Below are 20,264 nucleotides of genomic sequence, written 5' to 3'. Positions count from 1 at the left end.
TATGCATGAGCATAGAAAAAAATGTAAGAAAGTATAAACAACTCATTAAATAATTACCTTACAAAATTCATGGAAATCTAAGAAATGCCCTCCGTTTAAATTTAAATGAATATTATTTCCATATGAGTAGAGTCACAATTGAATGCAACTTGCTATTATTGCATCAAAGATTCTATATTCAACCGAATTTTACTAAAACTGTAAGGGTATACAGGCAGTTGACTGATGAGCTGTGAGAGGCCATCCCTGTTTGCTGTTGCTGGAATTTTATGACAGTTACAAAAAGTTGCCTGATGATATAATGTTTATGTGTCGCTGACACTGTCATACACACCCCCTCGCCAACAACATACAGCCCACTGTTTTTTCACCCCATCGCCCACTGGCTGTTTTCCACGAAAGACAGAGACACCGATGCGATGCCCGCCGTCATAATTGCACCTGCAAGGCTAACAGTCGCAGACAGTGAAGAGTTGGGCTGGGTAAAAGGGGTGTTCGCTGGGAAAAACAAGGGGCATGAGCCGGAGCAGCTGCACAAAAAGACGCACAAGGAACAATGACACGACAGAAATATGCCAAGTAGCCGACCCCCCAGCCCCCGCATCAACGAAAATGACAGCGGAAAAACAGGGGGTGGGTCGGGCGGAAAAGCTGGGAGACATATGATGCATATCGCAAATGTCGTTTGCTGTCAGTTTCCGGTTGTTGCAGCAGCCATTTTGTTTATGCATGAACACGAATGCGACTGCGACTGCGACTGCCACTGCCACTGCAACTGCCACTGCAGCAAAAAGAAGGCCGACGAGAGCTGGTGGAAAGCCGTGGGTGTGGAGTCGAAAAAGTGCAAAAGGAAAACCAGGTGGGCGGACTGTACGAGTTCAAGTGTAAACTAATTTCGCGCTTTGCACTTGGTTAGCCCGACATTGAGTTATGATTTTCGGTTTTCTTTTGGGGTCAACACTCATGGCACGTGATGCCTGGCTTTAAGCCATATTTTATGGATACCGTCCGCTCCGTTCCATAGCCACGTTTTGACAGCTTCACGCTCGATGGCAGTTGGTCAAAAGGGTAAACTGTCCCATGAGTGCTTACAAATAAGGTCAATCAATCACTCAATCAATCAAGGTGGCATTTGGGGGATTTGGTCTACCGCTTATGATATCATTACATATAAATTTAATAAAAAACTAAAAAAAATGGAAGTCGTAAATTCAAATAAATGTGTTACAAAGCCGCAAAAATACTTAATATTAATTAGGCATTTAATTGAATTACTAAGCAGTTCTATCTAGAGCAACAAAGCAACATGAAGCCACTTCAAATGCAAAACAGTCATGGGAACTCATTCCATCCTTGATTACCGATCACCTATCGCTAGAAACTTCGATTGCCATCGACGAATGCCGATTGCAGTTGGCTCCCCTCGACGCACATTAAGTCTAAAGCACTCCAAATGCCGCCGATTGCGGTGAACAATTGCTTTGTATCCTTGCTACACGAGGCATGTACATGCAAGGACTCTAGCAGGGACACACTTGAACGGGTTGACATAAGTCACGATGACTGGCCACAATGTTTGGATGATGATTAGGACCAGGCACTTGCAGACCACTTCGCTTGATTTGCCGGCATGACGTGTCACTTTGTGGGCCCCATAAAAAATTAACCAAATTGCCATGCTAAAGATTAATTTCAGCACATTGCGATGACCTAAAATACATTTAATTTTAATTTGGTTTGTTTGAGGTGTGCCAAGTTACAGGATTCTCTTCACATCACTTAATAGAGAATTGCTTGCTTCAATTTAAGGTCAATTTAAGGAAAGGTCAGCTGCACTCGCTTTTCAATACTTATTTAGCCTTGTATCCCTTTTAAAAACAAACTTTCGAGAAAAGAAGCGTGTGTGTGGACTAAAAGCAAACGGCAATTAAATGTCATAAAAGTGCTGTAGTATACTAAAGTAGGGATTACAATCTCTTCGACTTGTTTTTTAACTCCAGACGGGCAGCAGCTGGGACTGCATCCACAGCTGAGGGGTTCAAGCAACCGAGAATGTCTAGACATTTCCAGCTTTAGCCTTCATAGACAACAAAGTCTTCATTAGGCGAATGACGATTTTGCTGCAGATCGTATGACGTGATATTTATTTCCATTTCATGGCCGAAAGGAACGCCAAATTGGCCAAAAATCGAGAACGTCTGGGTTGAAATTGTTGAAGATTACTTAAATGAAAACGCTATTAAGTCCGACGAATTTAATTGCTACACCACCAAAGTGATGTGCCACACAAGATACTGCTAGATTTGAAGTTATATATCGGCATTAAATTTGATGTTAAACTTATATTTATATTGCATCTCTTAAAATTTAAGTTAGGTTTAACATGTCCAGAGAAAACAAGATACTGTGGCTCTTCGCCTATCCGATATCGAATATAATTGGAGAGTAATTGACTCGGTTTTCAAAAGTGTAGGCTGTAAATTGTTTTTTAGCTCATGGAGGTAAGAGAGTTACCGACGGACGTGGCAGTTTTTTCAAACAAAACTTGCACAATTCTTATCACTATACATATTTAACGTGTATACAAAAATTAAACAAAACAATGACCGGTATCGAAAGGGAAAACATGACCGACACAAAAAAGAAAACAAAAGAAAGAAATAGTATGTGTAAACTTCCGTAATTAAAATATTTTAAAAGAATCAAAAACATTTACACGCACAGGCTACAAAGCCATGTTGGCTTGCATAAATGAAAAAAATGGGTATGGATAATAAATGAAATATTGTAATGTAAGTTGAGCTCATACAGATCTGAAAACAAACAAAAGAATTGAAATCGGCACTTGCTTGACAATTATTGTGATGAATGAAAATACCATAATTCTTGTTTATGAATTGAACTAACTAAATATTAATTACATATTACAGAAAGTAAACTTAAAACCAATCCATATTATCCCTAAGAGTAATAATTTTATTAAATTAAAAGGCCAATACAAAATGGCTGTATTTTACGGAATTTCATCGCACACAAAGACTTTTGAAATAATTTCAGCACATTGTCCTTCTAGCTCCTTATTGTCTCATCTTCCTAGTATCCACCCACGCAAAAAAAAGCAAGGAGAAGAATGGAACCCGTTAGGCGTCATTATCGTGCACACTTAGTTATCCCTTTGAATGTCCTCCGTCCCTTCATGTGTGCGCTAGTGCGGGTTTTGTCCTTTATGGCCCAAATAATTGTGCGGTCTCCGGGTCGAGAAAACTATATTTTTAAAGCTGCGCTGGGGAAAGAGAGCGTTGATGGAGTCATTTGAGATCAGAGGCGATTACGGTTATTTGGTGTCTACATTAGCTTGTATGCATTTACGAATATGGGTTTATTTGACTTTACGATTAAAATAAAGCCTTATATAACTTCTGGAATATGAAGTAAAAACATTCGCAGCATTTGGGCTATACGGATTGGATTTTGATTTCCAGCCAACGAAACATTTTCTTAATTTAGGCAACACTAATCTAATGCACAATGAGAAATGGGATCCCATATACATCAATTGCATCAATCAATTTAAGTTTATAAATTTCGCGTTTTTTGACCAGTATGTTTTTTCACACTCGAACTTATGTTTTTCTGTATGGCGCTCAAATTCTTTAGGTCAATATTTTCGCCACGGTCAAGGACCCTAGTGTGTTTTTCTTCTTCTGGAGCTGTTTTATCAATGACTTCCGGAGCAGTTGGTGGTAGTACTGTTTCCGGTTCTGGTTCTGGTTCCGGTTCCGGTCGCGGTTCCACTGGCGGTTCCGGTTGCGGTTCCGGTTGCGGTTCTGGTTCCGCGGGAACGTACACTATCGGCGGATCAGGAGTCTGGCTTATAAGCTTATTATAGCAATGATGGGCGGGATGGAATCCGGGCTCGGGATCCTCCTTTGGCAGACTGTCGTCGGAAATCATCGATTGGTCTGTAGCCCGATCGTATTGGAAGTACGGAAGTAAGTCGTCGGAGTCTGTGCCGCAGGGCGGACACTCCTCTTCGGCGATCTCGGAGATATGTTCATCATCCACGCTTAGTTGACTCTCCGATGACTCTGTGAACTCCTCGCGGATCAGACGCCTGGCCAACTCGACCGTTGAGAACTCAGTGTAGTGCAGCTTTCGGCGTCGTACGAAGGATATGCGTCTGGCTCGCTCTTTGATAGTCTCCAGGAATTCGAAATCTTCGGAGTCGTCCGAGCTGCAGGATGGATCATGGGCGAAGAAGTCCGGCGTCGTGAGCTTCACCTCCTTATGCAGTTTTTCCATTAGCTCCTTATGAGACATGACCTTCTCGCCGGTTTCTCTTTTTATTGACGAGGCCGATTCATTTTCCACTTCATAGGGGTCCGAGTGAACGGGTACTCCCAGGTTCATTTTATCGAACCTTGTTCTTTTAGTCGTCATGGTTATAAGACAAAATGTGTTTGTTTTTTTTTTTTAGGTTCTACTTCTTATTTTTGGGATATATAAAATGTTTATACGTTTAAGTTTTATTTCTGCCCAGACTGAACTAGATGTGTTAGCTTTGATGTTTTAATCTATGTTAACTAGCTTAGCCTTATATCGGAAAAAATTCAGTAATTCATTTTAATCATGATCATTAGAAAAATAATATAATACTTCCAATGCAAATGCCTTAATATATTTGACGCTCTCATTTGCGTTTCGTTTTTTTCTTGTAAATTTACCCCACGACTTCGCTTAATCAAACCATATCGTGGACTTCAGTCTGGCTACCATGGCTACTACATTTTTTGATAACGGCCGCGATTTGCCTACGTTCCATAATTTGATGTCACATTTTTCCCACAACGCGGGTTAAGTGTTTAACCTCTGGTGCGAGTGGGCACAAAAAAAAGGGCGATATCTCGACAAAAGAAATTTGTTTGCGAGCCAATTTCGATTGTGTCAAAAGGACGGTTATTTATTGGACCGCAGGCGTCATTGTCTAGCCATCGATGGGAATAAATATGCCTGTGGCGTCTCACAAGGATGCATAAATTGTCAAAACGAGATTTCGACTTGCGATGAATTTAATTGGATTGCAAAAGTTTCTTCGCGTATCGCAAAACCGAAAATTGAGCTGTTGAAACGTGACGTTTCCACCAACTCAAACGGAACCGCAGCCAATATGCATACAATTAAACTGTATTTTCGGCATCTGGTTTTGGGATAAAAGCGCCTTTTATGGACACTCCATTTGACCCACATTCGAAGAAGGAATTCTGCCAAGAATAAAATGTTTATTTAGCATTTTATGCCAAAAGAGAGAGCGCTAAAATTATTTACGCAGCATCAGGCGTGTCATTTGCATGTGCCACGCCCCAGGCCCCCAGTCACAAAAAATTCAAGGCGATGAATCCCACAAAAATACGCTAAAAGTATTTACATTTGACTCGGAAAAATTATACATTTCCGTGCAAATAAAAAGCAAGTCCAAAGCATCTAGTCGGTGGGCGGGCAAAGGGGCGGACAGCATCGGAGGATGCCCGGAAATAAAACCAGAATCCGAACCAGAAAGCAGATTAGAGATCCTTGAGGAAGGCCACACGAACTCGAAATGCTCTAGGTGACGATTTCCCAAAAAAATATAAATTAAATTGGAAAAATTTCTTTAAGAAAAGCAATACATTGATTGACACATTTTATTTCTTAAATACAAGAAACTATATTAATATTCCAAAAAGTATGAAAGCAGATAAGTGGATTCATTTTGATAATGCCGATGAGATTAAATAAGGTATCGAGAATATCGAGGTGTTGCATTCAGTTCGTAATACTCAAGCCGCTCCTTCGATAAAGGACAACGGCAGGCGTGGCAAAAAAGCGCGTTGCAAAGAGGAAAAGCTTCAAATCCGCAAACAAACACTGTGACAGCTACAATGCGGGGAACTGAAAAGTGGGTGGCGCTGGGCAGAAAAACCCAGTCACCCGACCGAATGAAATGTACTCTCTATTGACATTTGATTCCAGCCTCACTTGGCTGGGAAATAAAAAATATATATGTGTATGTCAGGATGTGTACAAGTGCAGAGCGGACGCAGTTAGACCCGTTAAAGGGGTGGGGGGATTTGTAAATGCGGAAAAGGGGCAGCCGGGTTCTTCACTTTGTTGCACAAAGCCTTGCTCAGATTTCGGTGAAGGAAAACTCGTCGCTTTTCACTCTTCGAGGCTGTCGTTTTTCGTTTCATTGTTTGTTTGTTTGTTGGTTTCGTTTCGTTTCGTTTCGCCTCGTGCTGTTCCGTTTTCGCTTTTGTTTGTTCGCCTGTGGATTGTGTTTCCTGTTACAAGGCTTCCAGGATCCCATCTCCCTTACCCATCTCGAATCCCCTGTCCTGTCGCCTTGACGCATAAATTTGCCTTAATTTGTTGCAAAATAATTTCATTCATTTACGTGCTGCCATTTACATGGCCGTCGGTCCACGTTGATAACTTATTTAAGCGCTCTTTTCCCCAGCGAAGGAAAAACAAAATTTGAACAAAATAAATTATCAAACTGTCACATTGACGTATCGCCCAAGTGAGACAATCCGGGCAAACCGAGGAGTCAACGGGGAAAAGTCGGGCCAATCTCCTGGCCATAATCTAGAGCATCATGTTGCTCGTTTAAAGGATGTCAAAGGTTGGCCATATATCAGCAAAAGGCATCAAACGCAGTCGAGTCGAGGCATCGGCTTCAGCCCGTTAACAATTTCATGTAACAAATTCTTCGTGCCCGATGCCGGACACGGATACATGGTCAGGAGTGTTCGCCACTGGAGTGGGTGTAAGAGGAGCACTTGGAGAATTATTTTAAGAATATTTTACTATCCATTTTATGAAGAAACTTAATTAACGACATTATTCATAGTAAAAACATTTAGCAAATATATAAACAAAGTAAAAATGACTAATTATTCCTGCATTTATATAATTTAAGCCAATAAGCTGTGTGAAGAATCCCACATAAGCAAAGCATACAAAATCGGTTTTATAGTGAAAAGAAGTAACTTATTTCTCGCAGTGTCGACACCCGAGCTGTTTCAGATTTCCAATAAATATGCCTAGGGTGGTTGTGGTCCTTCTGCTGATCCTGATACCGCCTCTGGTTCTGGTTCTGGTCCTGTACTACTCTCCTCTGCACTGCGTTGGGTTTGGACTCGGAGCCACCGCACTTCCTGCTGTCTGCCACCCACTGTCGCTTATTTGACATCCTGACAGTTTCGACAGTTGCCTCTCGTTTCTCGCTCCACGACAAAGTGCGTAGGGACGCCGGACGATGAACGACGGCCAGAGCTTTGTTTATTTATATGGTTTATACGGTCGGGATGTGTGTGCAGGTTACCTTGTGCCGGCGCTGCGGTTGCTCCCGTAAACGATGCTTTGTTGGAAAAGCGGGAAAATCGGAAAATGCCGCAGAAAAATATCCATCGCACGCGGGTCTCCGGGTTCAAGGTGTAGCCCAGCATGTGACAAGGATTCGATGCTAACCCAGCTCTCGGTGTGTGTATTTGTGTACGGCACTGTTAGCCACTAACAAGCGGCTAAAATCTGTCGCCAACAATGGTGGCAATTGGATGTGGAACACTTGGTAAGGGTTTCAATCTGGCGGGGACTCAACATCTTTGATGTGGGTACAATGTTTCTGGGTTTCCTGGGATATCCAAAACTTCCAAGGGTTGAGAAAAGTCCTTTCAGTAATTTGGTTGCTTTATCATTAGAACTATCTTTTTCTATATAAATTTCCCTAGACTTTTAAAGAATGCGAGTGTAAATAAATGATACTTAAATATTATTTGCTTATTCTGTGCCTTGATCCCACTGTTCTTCAAGTGAATTGCCACCTGAGACAATGTAATTTTTGAATACTTCATCGGTTACTTTGGAGCGGAGTGTTTGAGGCTTGAGGTTCATAAAGGTGGCAAGTGAAATTAGATATCACTGTTCAGCTCGAATTCTACTTGAAATTGAGCTGTGAACTGTGAGCTCGATCTCGACCGATTGGCACACATATTTTCCGCTTTTGTTTGCAATTATGCGGCAAATGGAAGCAGCTTTTAGAATGAAGCGACCAACCTATCCATGCTCCATCCCATTTTGCTGTGGATCCGGGGTCTTGTTGATTTTACCGATTCCGCTGCAGGCCAACGGATGCTATGGACACACACAAGACAAACGGATGGACAGAAAGTTGTTTGCTTCATTGGCTGCCACAAAATATCAACAAGCATTTTGTTTATTTTCTCAACAAAACAAACACACACACACACACAGACCGACGTCCATTAGAAGGGGTTGTCAGGGGACTGAGGAAGATATCCTGGCTTTTTTAAGTGCATGTTGTTTTAGCGTTTGTGACATGCAACTGCCAGGGGGAAATTGAATCGAACCGAATGGATGCGAAGCGAAGCTTCAGTCCCAAATTTATGCAACTTCAATAGCATGAATCAATTGTTTGACCACTGAAGAGCTTGGTCATCCTTCGTCCTTCGGCTGAAGTGCCATTTTCGTGCAAACTCAGTGCAAACTGAGTCGGCAAAGTGAAAAACCATCTAGTCTACAACGTATTTATATTTGCTTGTTGATCATCCGATTGGCTTTTCATTACGTTAAATTAGTTTTCAAATGCAGGCGGCAGAAGTTGCAGCAAAGTGTTTTTGGCACTTGCCGATTCTCACTGAACCAATGTTTATATTAAATGTGAAGACAATATAGCCTTGCTAAAATCATTTCAATTTCTTATAAACAAAATCAGTCTGCGGAATAAACTAGGAAATGTATAAAATATTTTTTCCATAAGCTTTGACATTTTTTTAGAAACAGTTTCTGTATATATAGTTTTGCACTTCCAGTCAGCTACTTATTTGTGAGAATGGCATGCAGATGACGTTTTCCTGCACATTTTCCTTATGATAACTGCAAAGTCGGTGGTAAATTTATGCAGTTGTGACTCTGCATGGTTCGGGGCCCTTTTCTGGGTTCCGATCAATGCCAGGGCCGTTGGCCATGTCAACGGACGGGGAGCGATACGAGTTTGGTTCAGATGGGTGGCACACACCAGATACCAGATACCCAGCTCCAGATACGGTTATGGATATGGAGTAGCTACGGCCATGACTGCAATTTAAATATTGCATGTGCTTCGATAGGAGAAGCCGTGACCAGAGCGAGGAGCAGGAATGAGCCATGGCAGCAGCTTTGATGTAGACTGCGCTATGCAGAAAGAAATGCATTTATAATGCCTCTTCTGTTTGTATCCTCAAATATATCTTTAAATTTAAGCAGTAGGTGCTAATTAAGCATATTATATATGATTACATTCATGAAAATGTTCATCATTGTATATGTGCGTTTAGGCATTTTTTTTTTAGTGTAGAGCCCCATATGCGAGTGCCGCCATCACATATTAAGCATAAAATTGTGTGCCAAACAAAGTAACGATAAATTGGACTATGTAAAAGTAAGCAGAGCCTGCGGATGGAGTTGGAGACGGAGGACGCGATGGCGATGGCGATGGCGTTGGCGATTCCAATGGCGATGGCGATGGAGATGGAGTGCGCAGTCCCATTCAGAAAAGAGGGGCGTATTTGGCAGGAAGCGTCGCATTATAATTTATGCACATGCAAGCCACGGAGTCTGGCCGGGGTCGTCTGGTCGGTTTTCTGGTTGTGGTTTCGGTGCGGTTCAGGTCCCGGGTCCCGGGTCCGCCACTTAATCCGCGTTTAATAACACGAAGCCAGCGCTGCCCAGCCCCTGATCCCGATGTGCGATACGACTTTCCGAAAAAGGGGGGGGCAATCGCGGAAACTCCACTGCAGACGCTCCATGTCGATAGCAATTGCTTAACCCGCTTTATGGCGCTCCTCCAGGCTGTGTACATTTTGGGGGCCATATTTTCGTGGGGATTTATTTAAAGTTTAAAATAAAATTGGGTGTACACGGCCTTTGTTTTATGGTATTTTAAAAGTATTGTTAAAGAGGGATTGATAAATGTTAAATGCCTCGGGTAAGTCAAGTCAAGAAAAATAGTTTTACACTGCAGGAAAAAGGCAAGTACTAAATTCAGATGGTTAACATTTTTAACATAGCAGAATAATCCGCAATCTGTATTAAACAGTTCGTTTGTTTCACTACTTGCTAAGTAGTAATAGTATATTAATGAAATGTTTAAAAATGCTTTAAGGTGAACGTTCCATGTCAATTGCCACCGCTTAACCCCATAAAATGCGGGAAATCTTTTGAAAATCTTTAATGCTCCAATGCCCCACCAAGGAAAATATTTTGCCATTGGGCTCGGGATTGTATGTTATGCATGCCTACCCCAAGGGGTCAAAGGGTGAAAATGCTTAACCAAAGGCATTTTTATCAGCCGAGGTCTTAACACGCATATACAAATATGCCAGACACACACTCACACCTACCGGGCTGCAGTCACACACACATACACAAGGGCATAAACAAGTCAAGCTTTCGGTGTGTATGTGTGTGTGTGTGCGGGGGGTGAATTCGAGGCTGGGGCAACGTCTGCGGGTTAAAAGCGAAACCTTATCGAAAACGTTTAAACGCACGCAAATTCCACGTGGGCAAGATAAAACATGCATAAGCCAGGTGGGGCGTGTGAGGAGGCAGACGACGATGGGCGTGAGGTGGGCCGAAGGCCTTTTGTTCGGATACCGCTCCTGGTGCGTTTGTGTGTGTGTGTGAAAAATATGCCAATGTTAAATATTTGTCGCATGCTGTTGTTGCCTTTGTAGGGTGTCTCTGGTTTGGCACCCCTCAGATAAAGCCTTAACTACACTCACACACTCACACGCTCGGATACGCACTCACACCGATACGCACGCACACTATGCGGCGCCCTGGTATGTGTAATCTTTTGCGTGCTTTACGCATTACGCTCGACACAGGACACCGTTGCAGGACACTTTGAATTATTCATTTATATGTCGACGGTTCAACTGGCACTCTCGCTTTTCGTACCCTGGACATTTCTAAAGAGCTACAAACGAATATGCTAAAATTAACTACATATTCAAGAGGTTTTAGGAAGTTTTGCTGTTAGAAAAGAGCAACATTTTCATTGGCTTTTACTAAGGAAAAGTTAACAACTGAGTAGATCATGTTTTAGAAATAAACAATTCCGGTTTCATTAAAATCATTGTAGGGTATTTCAGAGTGGAAGCCCGAAGAATATCGTTTCCCCATGCTTTATATACGCATTCCAGGGGACAGTTGACCCAATAGGGAAAGCTAAGGGCAGGTGGGGTCCTCCCGGGTGGGGATTTGTAGGGGGGCGGGCCAGGCAAGACAGGTAAGCCTGCCGCCTCCCAATAGGCGTGTTTGTAGCAACAACTGTATTTACTTTTATCGCTGATAAAGCGCATAATTTATGGCTGCTTCACAAAATTTAAATGCCCACGAGAATGTCCGATGGGAGACAAAGCGCTAAGGAATTTTTCCCCGCCTCCGTGAAAATCCTCCGGCGTGTGTTTGTCCGGGTCACTTGATCTCCATGGCACGCATTGAAGCTAGGCCAATTATTTCTGTGAGCTTAGAGCAAAAACAATTTAATATGCAGACAATTAATTGTTAATTTTCATAATTAAGTGAGTTTTTTAGCTCAGATACTTTACAAAAATTATGAAGGAAAAAATATGCAGTGACCCAATTAAAATATTATAACAAAACATAAAACATATATTACACAAACCAGGGGCCATTTAAACATCCTATTTTATATAAACTAGTTGAAATACTGCAGTTCCTGAATGAAATTAAAATAATTATTTTTGCTTTGATGGAAGACATAAATAATTTTTGTAAAAGCAACTAAAAGGAAAGTTATCTCAAAGGCCTACCACACTTCTATATTGTTTATATAAAGCTCCATGCTTAATTGAAACTAAATGAGAGGGAATATCTTTTTTGAGCTTACATTTATTTGCCAGTAAAGCTATTTCATTTAAATGATGATTTCCGTCGACCTTTAAAAGGTAAACGATCCATTAGCTAAACAAACTGTTGCAGTACGCAAAACAAGTAAATAGAGATCAATATTTAACAGCAATTTCAATTGAAAACTTGTTGAACTAGCTGTGAACCGGAGTGGGCGGGAACCGTAACTTCGACCAGGGGGCGTGTCCATTCAAAATCAATTACACACGCCCCCGAGGTCAGAACGCAGTGATTTAATTTATGGCTTGCACGGGAAGCTATGTGTGTACTCCCAAGCTTTTCTTTTTGTTGTACTAAATAATTGTAGTTTAATAGCTGATTAGAATGTAAATGCAAAAACCATTGCCTACATTTCGGGGCTGCCCTCTAATAAATGTGTTCATGAGTGTGTTTTATTAGGGGTGGAAATGGAATGGCGTGTTTTGGTCCTGGAAAAATGCAAATTCAATTGCAATGCAATGTGATGAATGTTCACATATAAAATATGTGGCGTTAAATTTTTGTCGAGCGCAAACAAAAGTCAACTAAATGTAAATGACTAGGGGAGTAAAAAAAAATACACTTAAAAGGGCACTTACGAACGTCTTTACTATATGCTTAGAAATCGTTTCTATAAATTAAGGGATTACAAAAAATGTATAAATATATTATTGATAAAATCTAATTATTGATGCGAACCTTTTATTTAACAAAACAAACTATGAAGCCTCAAATTATACCTAGCTTATAAAAATAGCATGGACTACCTTAAAAATGTCCTATTAGAATTACGCTACCCGACTTACTTGCTGTATAAAATCAGCTGTGGAACGCAGAAATATTCCCTCTTCTGTTTTTTGGGGTCAGAGCAGGGCAAACCAACAACAGAAAGGAGATCCGGAGTTTACGGCTCGCTCCTAGGCACAAGAAATGGAACAAAGGAAATTTATGACTATTAAGCCAAAAGTATGTGGCATTTGTTGCTATTTTTGCACACACCGCCTCGGTTAAGTTATGCGACAGAAATAGCGCTAAAATATGCAAACCCAAATCGCACACAAATGCCGGGCTCCGCCGCACTCGCGATACCTTCATTCCACCCACTTCAGGCCGGCTATCAAAATAGATGAATCAAATTAAGTAAAGAAAAAAGTAGAGCGCAGAGAGCACGGCTTAATTGAAATGCTGACAGGGGCAGGTACTTGGACTCCAAGCAATCAACCTAATTTGTCGTATGCAATGCGTCGATCCCAGTGTCGTGTCTGCAGTCCGTCCTGTCCCTCCAGTCAGTCGGTCAATATTTATAATGATAGCTAATCTGCAGAAAGGGCAGCCCCAACCTCCGCTCCAGCTCCAGCCCCTCGGATCCTGCCCTCCATTCTGTCATAGGCCGAGGTCACCGAAGAGCTCTGAACTCTCGCCGGGAATGTCTGTGCTTTGTTTGGCGAGTGGAAGCGCTTTAAAATGATGGCGGAAAATAAATTGAAAGTACTTGTCCATTGTTTGATTAATGTGTCAATAATGGCAAACAGACCACGACCCGGAATTTTTCAGATAACGAGCAGGAAAAAATTCCAGTCGAATTGAATGTCGGACGAAGTGCTTTGCCAGATTAAAGCGTACAAGCATTAAAGTTTGTTAGAAAATGTAAACTTTTTAGAGATTTGAATGCGTGCTTATATCGAAAGAAAAATATTTAAAAATATTATATTTAATTAAAAATAATTATATTAAGAATTCATGTCCTTCCCTGTCCAAGATTTTCCCGTTCGATAAGAACTTTACGTCCACCATCGTAAAACTCCGCTGAAAGTCCACCAGTCGCAACTTTTTCAACTGCCTTAACTGACAATTTCGACTAATTTGCTCAACTGACGCCCAATAAATCTCCGTGCCCAAATCAACTGGGCCACGCCCCCACTTCGCCCCCGCCCCACAGATCCACACCCACTGCATTGCCCTTAGCTCATTTACGCCGGGTGGAGAAAGGCGGAGAAAGGCAAGGAAAGGGACCACTACAATGGCAACATCACTGCAAGGAAACGTAATTTTATGTAATTGAAACCATTTTCGTGTTAATTAAACTCTTTTTTGCTCCCAACGACGCTTCACGTCGGTCTGCTTTGCCACTTTTCACTGTGTCCTTCCGTTTTCCTTTGGTGATGGAGGTCTTGGTCTTGGCTTAAAGCATTTTACACTTGCCATTAACGTGGCTCCGCGTCCAAAGTGACAGCCACAATGAAAACAAAGACGCGGACTTTGAATTCCAAATGGAAAGGGCGGGCAGAACTTAAAAAATGTTTTCGCACTCAAAAAAATTGAATAATTCAGCTTATAAATATTTTAATAAAAGAAAATGATTATATTGTAGGATTTCGTAAAGTTGTACTGATTGTACTGTAGAAGTAAGCGCGCAAATACTTGTAAGTAATGATTTTTTTCAGTGCATCACCTACCAGCACAAGTCATCGTGCAACGGGTGTCCATCGATTGAGTGGGGTTCCTGAAGATTCCGCAGGGGCTGCTTCACAGTCATTAAATTGGATTTCTTTTCGAGCATCGTTCGCTGTCTGCTTTTTGAAGGGTTTTCCGAAGGAGATGAGTTCGGGCATATGGACGATAATTTTGAATAACAAATACGCAGTTAAGATTCTTCAGACTTGTTTACTGCGCTTGCTACGTAGGTAGGTAATTTTGTAGGTTAATTCATAAAAATTTGATATACTTTCAATGTGCGAAATGGGGCCTAATTTCATTCATAAAATCTACAGAGTCAATCATCGCATGCCAAAAATATATACCCAAATCAGGATCATCCTTGGCTTTTGGTTATTTTTGGCCTGCCAAATCCATGTCATGTTTAAATTGCAACAGCGCAAAACGAACAAAAATCTTTTTAATTAAATTTACTTATTTTATTTTGGACTTGAAAAATGTTTGGCGTACATTTGAGCGTATGCAAATAATGTCATAAATAAAATGGCAGTACGCCATGACCTTTCTGGCATAATACCTGATATTTCGTACCCAGTAATTCAGTGCAATGGAGTGTGCTATGGGAATAGGAAAGATTTATTTACGAACAAGAGTTTAATTAACCAATTAATTAGACTACTAAATACAACCAATTAAAAATACATGTTTACTGTTCATAAATAGTTTTTCAATAATGATTTATAAATTAGGGCATTATTATCTGTTTATTATTGAATTAAAATGTTATTTGAAAACGTAGGTGCACTAGTCTCTTTAGAATTTTGCGTATAATTTTGACTTAATTTTAGAGGGTATTTCTGTGCCTATTTAATTACCACGGTAGCCGTTCTTTTTTGGCACTGTTGCTCTGTGGTTTGTGTCATTCATTTAGCTTTTGTTCCACTCGGCTGTTGCCAGCCCCCCTCAGTTTTCCATCGCTGCTGATGCCTTTGTGCCGAGCCTCATTTATTTTACTTACACGCATGCGATGGCAATGGCGGTACCGCCAACGTCGCGTCATTTATGACACCTTGACAGAAAAATGAGCACACCCCACACCGGTGGGGCTGGAATGGTTGGATGGGCGGGCGTAGGGAGTCAGGTACCAGGAGGGTGGAAGTGGGTGGCGTGCGCCAGGTGAGGTCGGTCTGCGTGGGTGTCTGGGGTGCGGTTGTTGCCAAACGCACATTCATAATTTCATTTTCCTCTGAGACGACGACGGCACTCGCTATGCCCTTGTACCAGTCTACCTTGTCCTTTTGGTCGTTCTACCCTTAGAGAAGGTCCTTGGGCTTCAAATAGATTTTAATATAAAAAATGTAATCGAAAATAAGTTCAAAATTCTTCCCTACTTAAGTTACTTCGAAAAGATATTTGTCTCTGAATTTACATTTTAGTTTTTTGTATGCACATCAACAAATGATTACCGCAAGGGTAGTTATACTTCTACTAAGATGTGTTACTCATTCAATGTAAGCGCTTCCTCTACTTTTTTTTTTTTTGATCCCATCCTCCGTTGTGCCTCTTTGTGTCGCCTTATTATGCGTCTGAAATTGAAAAACTTTGTTTGCCGGCACGCTGGGGTTAACAAATAGGCTGCCTTGGCTTGGCCTTCCCCTTCTCCACCTTCCGACCTCCACTCCACCACCCATTCTGCCCACTACCAGCTTTTCCGCTTGTGGCAACACCCAGAAGTGCGTCACATAATTTGATGCCTTTTATGGCTTTTAATTTGTTGCCGTCGCTTCTGTGTCACTTGGCTTTTGCCTTTTTATCTCCCCTCTTTTATATTATTATTTGAATCTGGCAGTTGTCAGTGTTTTTTTCATTTAATGAATTCTTTTGGCTAATGAGCGTAAGGAAAGGCGGAGAAGTCACATAATAGCTGCGTACAGATAGAAAGCTGGCAACAAGTGAGCTGAAGTCTCATTACCGATCGAATTGGTATTTTCTCAGAGCTGCTTTATCAGGTGACAATGATTTTTCCATTTTTTCTACCTATAAAGCGTGCATAAAATGTCCCGACCACCAACGTTGGGAAATTGGTGGTAAATGAAAAATAAAGGGCACCGTGGGTTAATAAGCGTGTTCGTGTCGCGTGATCTCGTAGCTTGATTGCCTGCTCTAGTAAGGGAAATTGATTTTACTTGTTTATTGCAAAATATTGTTTGTTATTCCTTTCCCTGCGACGTCATCTTCCCCAGTTACTGGGATTGCGTTCGGCTTTCTGTTGACAAACTGCACAAGTTTCACTTTGCGGTATACGAGAAAAGGAGGAAATTAATTGCTTTTGTGGGTGTTGATCGGTGCAGTGCGCTTTACAGTGTTCATTATAGGGCCCTAAAATAAATTAAAAGCAAAGGAGAATTATTTTGAAATAAAATAATAAAAGACCCTTCAAAATACTCTAAGTAAAGGACTACACAATATACGCTTCGGTGGCCATATTCTTTGAAACAGTCTGCTAACAAGTTTCCCAATATTTGCATATTTCTATGCAATGCCTTCGTGCAAATATCACAACATACTGATGCGATGCCTTACTTTTATCCATCCATCAGCCGTGGAACACATTTATAAATTATGCAGTTTGCACTAAAAAGTAACAACACAAGCCAAGCTCAGCCTTTTGTTGCTCCCTGCGAGAGTCTTTTGTTTATACTTTTAATAAACAACTCAGAGACAGAAGTGAGGGACGTAGACTCCCCAACTCATGTGCACTTTATGCATTATGGAAGCCATCCTGTTGCACCTGCTGACAGACGGAGAAATTTATAAAAACTACTAACTTTATTAAATAAATTAAATGAAATAAAATAGGTAAATTGTATATCTATAATTTAATCAAAAATTATGAAAGAAGAAAAATAATATATTGTATGTAAATCTTTATTTTGGTCTGCTTACTAGAAATCTTGTTATGTTTTATTCACATTTTTCTCTGAGTGCATTTTTGCAGTTGCTGCTGTACTATTTGCCATTTGCTTTTTGTTAAATTGCTTCTTTGTGTTCACGTGCAAATTTCGACGGTTTTTACCATTCGTTCTATACGTTTTTTATTTTGTTACCTACCCCACCTGTTTTTTGCATTTCACCAGTGGAGTTTTTGTTGGCCAACCTTTTGTGCCATGTGCGGCTGCTTTATTCAGTGCATTTTGTTTGCATATCAAAATGCGTGAAATGTGTGCGATGGGTATTTCGCAGAGTTTGTATATGGGCGGAATAGTTTTGGATGGAATATATACGACGGCTTTGTCCCGATCTGGGCCAACTTATTAGCGACGTTTTGGCCCGGCATTTACCATGCATAAAAATGTAAGCTCTGCCAGGAGCAGCGAAATTTATGTGCGTATAAATATAAATGCTAGTGAGGGAAAAATAAACAAAATTTTTACAGCCGCTTTTCTTTTGGTGCAACTTCTTACTCAAATATGCGAAGAATTTTCGGGCTTAGCAAAAACCACAAATTAACTTGCCCAACTAGAGGAGCAAATGCGAAAATAACAAAGCATGTGTGATTTTTAGAATCTCTAAGGCACTTTAAAAATACCTTATAATTGAGAAAAAGTTTGCAAAAGAAATCATTAAATATAAGAAAATCATCCCTGGATTTTTACATTGTTTGTTTTGTTTGTCATCACATAGATCAGAGCTAATAATCTTATTTGGAATTTGAAAGCTAAGAATAGCAATCTCAGGATTATATTTGGAGGGAAATTAAATTGAATTTTATTTGACAACTTCTAAAACCATAACTTTTTATCGTCCCCCTTTTTAATCCTTTGTAATTTCTGAAGATAAGACCGCTTTCATGTTCACGGCTGGGTCTCGGTCACTTAAGAGCATCTCGACCCTGATCGTTGTCCTGACAACGCTGATCCCCAAAAAGGACCCAACAGCAAAGCGAGACTTGCAACTATTGCGGTGACATTTGCCAGAGCCCAAAAACACTGCGATTTCCCATCACCCGAAATGGCAATGGTTATGCTAATGCCAAGGTGGGATATCCAGCAGATACACCGCCAGGTTCCAGCTTCAGCTTTAGCTCCAGGTCCAAATTCTGGAGCAGCCGCAGCCAGTCAACTTTTATTTCAACTTTATGCCATTTGGCCACCATCGGACTGTAAGTGGGGTCTGTCAGCATGTGTGCGGGTCCTAAACTCAATGGCACCCTGGGCTCCACCCCCTCTTATCCAGCACCCTGTGTGCTTGTCCACTGGAAAAAAAATTCCACACAACCTATATTGATTAACAATGTTATTTGATTGGTATGTACATTTAGACGGGCTTTAAATATATTTAGGTAAGACTTCCCCCTTCTTTAAAATGATTTATTTCGCTTAAAATGTTGCAGTTGATTTTTTAACGTGTCCATTTAAGGGGATTATGCAGCACAAGGCGGAACGAAGGACGAAAGCAGCTGGCGAAGGGACAGAGAATGACAGGACTGTGAAAGTCAGCGGGAAAGGACTTGGGCAGGATCAAGCGGTCAGCGGGTAGTTGCTGTTAAATTCAGGTGTGTTCCGCCCCTCCCCTCACATTTCTGCACTAGCTGCATGAGCTCATATGGCTGTGTGTGTGTGTGTGCGTCACCGTGTGTTTGTCCAAGCTAATACCTTTTTATGACCGTCATATGTTAATGCGGCTTCATTAACATTTTAATGTCGACGGTCCCAATAAAATAACACCGAATGACAAAAAAAAAAGAAAGCACAGAAGCCCAGCGCAACCCCAGAAACGCAGCTTAATTAAAAAATTTAATTTAACAAAAGCAAATAAAGACCCACAAAGGAAATGGAGAGAAAGACACACAGTCAAGTACCATAATTTGATTTAAACGCGGGGTCAGCGGCTACCTATGATATGTAAATGAAAGTGATAATTGTGAAGAATTACAGAAAAGAAAAATAAGAATTCAAACTAATCTGTAATAATATAAGATTTCCCAGCAAGCTATAGTTGAGCGGTAATCGCAACGTAACTATTCATATTCATTTTATCATTTTTAGCCTACTTTAAACTGTTCGAAAAGTTCAAAAATGGTTACTGAAGCCGACCTATAGAAGGTGGAAAAAATTTGTCTGAGGTGCATAATGAAGGTAAAACAGAATCATGGACAGAACACCTACTTCCCACTCAGAACCCACGAGTGCGTAAAGAGTTTGATGAGAAAGTAATTTTAAACATCGTTTAATTTTCATTTTGTGTATTTTTTCCTTGTGGCCTCCCTTTTTGTTATGCCATACCCTTAACTGAAGTGTTTTTCATAAACCTTTTTGCTGAACTCTGCCCAATGGACATTTCAGCAAAAAATTACCGCACTTTCTTAACAAAGTTAATTTTTATGCTCTCTGATTTTACGCAGTGTTTTGCCTTCATCTAACTTTGGATTCTTTACTTTCATGGAGTTGGCTGCAATCAAAAACTGTTTAACAAGTATCAGGGGTTTTGTTTTTTTAGGAAAATTCTGTTTTTTTTTTTCTTCAGGCCGTTGAAATGTCGAAAGCAAGGTCAAGTGACCCATTTCATTAACGAGGCGGAAAGAGAATTGAAACGTGTGGGTCAAGGGAGTTCTGTTGTTCTAATTGATTGCAATCTGTACAACATGACGTATGCGTGATATTTACTTATTCTGGAAGAGAACTGCTTATAGTAGTCTAATAACTGAGGTGCTTATTTTACTGTTAATTTCTTCATTTGAAATCCTTGGCAAGTCCCATAGCCAATGTTTGCGACTAACTGAAATTGACTTCCAACTGAAGGGAGCTGGACCATTTTAGTGCGAATTTCTGGGTCGCAGGAAGATGAAAGAAAAAGCAGAAAAGATGGGGAGTTGAAAA

General features: G+C 40.7%; 1 protein-coding gene and 1 long non-coding RNA gene across 4 annotated transcripts; both read right to left on the bottom strand.

Moving 5' to 3' along the window:
- Positions 1 to 2,978: 2,978 nt before the first annotated feature.
- CG12620 (uncharacterized protein) lies at positions 2,979 to 4,524 on the bottom strand. 2 transcript variants are annotated; one of them, NM_001273596.1, is made up of 1 exon: positions 2,979 to 4,524. In NM_001273596.1, the coding sequence occupies exon 1, from the start codon at positions 4,438 to 4,440 to the stop codon at positions 3,577 to 3,579; it is 864 nt and encodes a 287-aa protein (NP_001260525.1). In that variant the 5' UTR covers positions 4,441 to 4,524; the 3' UTR covers positions 2,979 to 3,576. The 2 variants fall into 2 exon arrangements, with proteins under 2 accessions (NP_001260525.1, NP_609828.2); NM_135984.2 differs by having other exon boundaries at positions 3,341 to 4,524.
- A 1,221-nt stretch (positions 4,525 to 5,745) lies between these two features.
- Positions 5,746 to 6,515, bottom strand: lncRNA:CR43819 (long non-coding RNA:CR43819). 2 transcript variants are annotated; one of them, NR_124320.1, is made up of 2 exons: positions 6,353 to 6,515; positions 5,746 to 6,301 (listed from the first exon to the last, which is right to left on the bottom strand). It is a non-coding gene; the product is annotated as a long non-coding RNA:CR43819 (long non-coding RNA). The 2 variants fall into 2 exon arrangements; NR_073796.1 differs by having other exon boundaries at positions 5,995 to 6,301.
- Between the last annotated feature and the right edge of the window lie 13,749 nt (positions 6,516 to 20,264).

Source organism: Drosophila melanogaster, chromosome 2L (genome assembly GCF_000001215.4).
Source record: "Drosophila melanogaster chromosome 2L".
NCBI classification, from domain to species: domain Eukaryota; kingdom Metazoa; phylum Arthropoda; class Insecta; order Diptera; family Drosophilidae; genus Drosophila; species Drosophila melanogaster.
This window is presented reverse-complemented; position numbering and strand designations above follow the sequence as displayed.

Coding starts and splice junctions, on each gene's coding strand:
- CG12620 (NM_001273596.1), bottom strand. CDS start 4,440: ATGACGACTAAAAGAACAAGGTTCGATAAAATGAACCTGGGAGTACCC.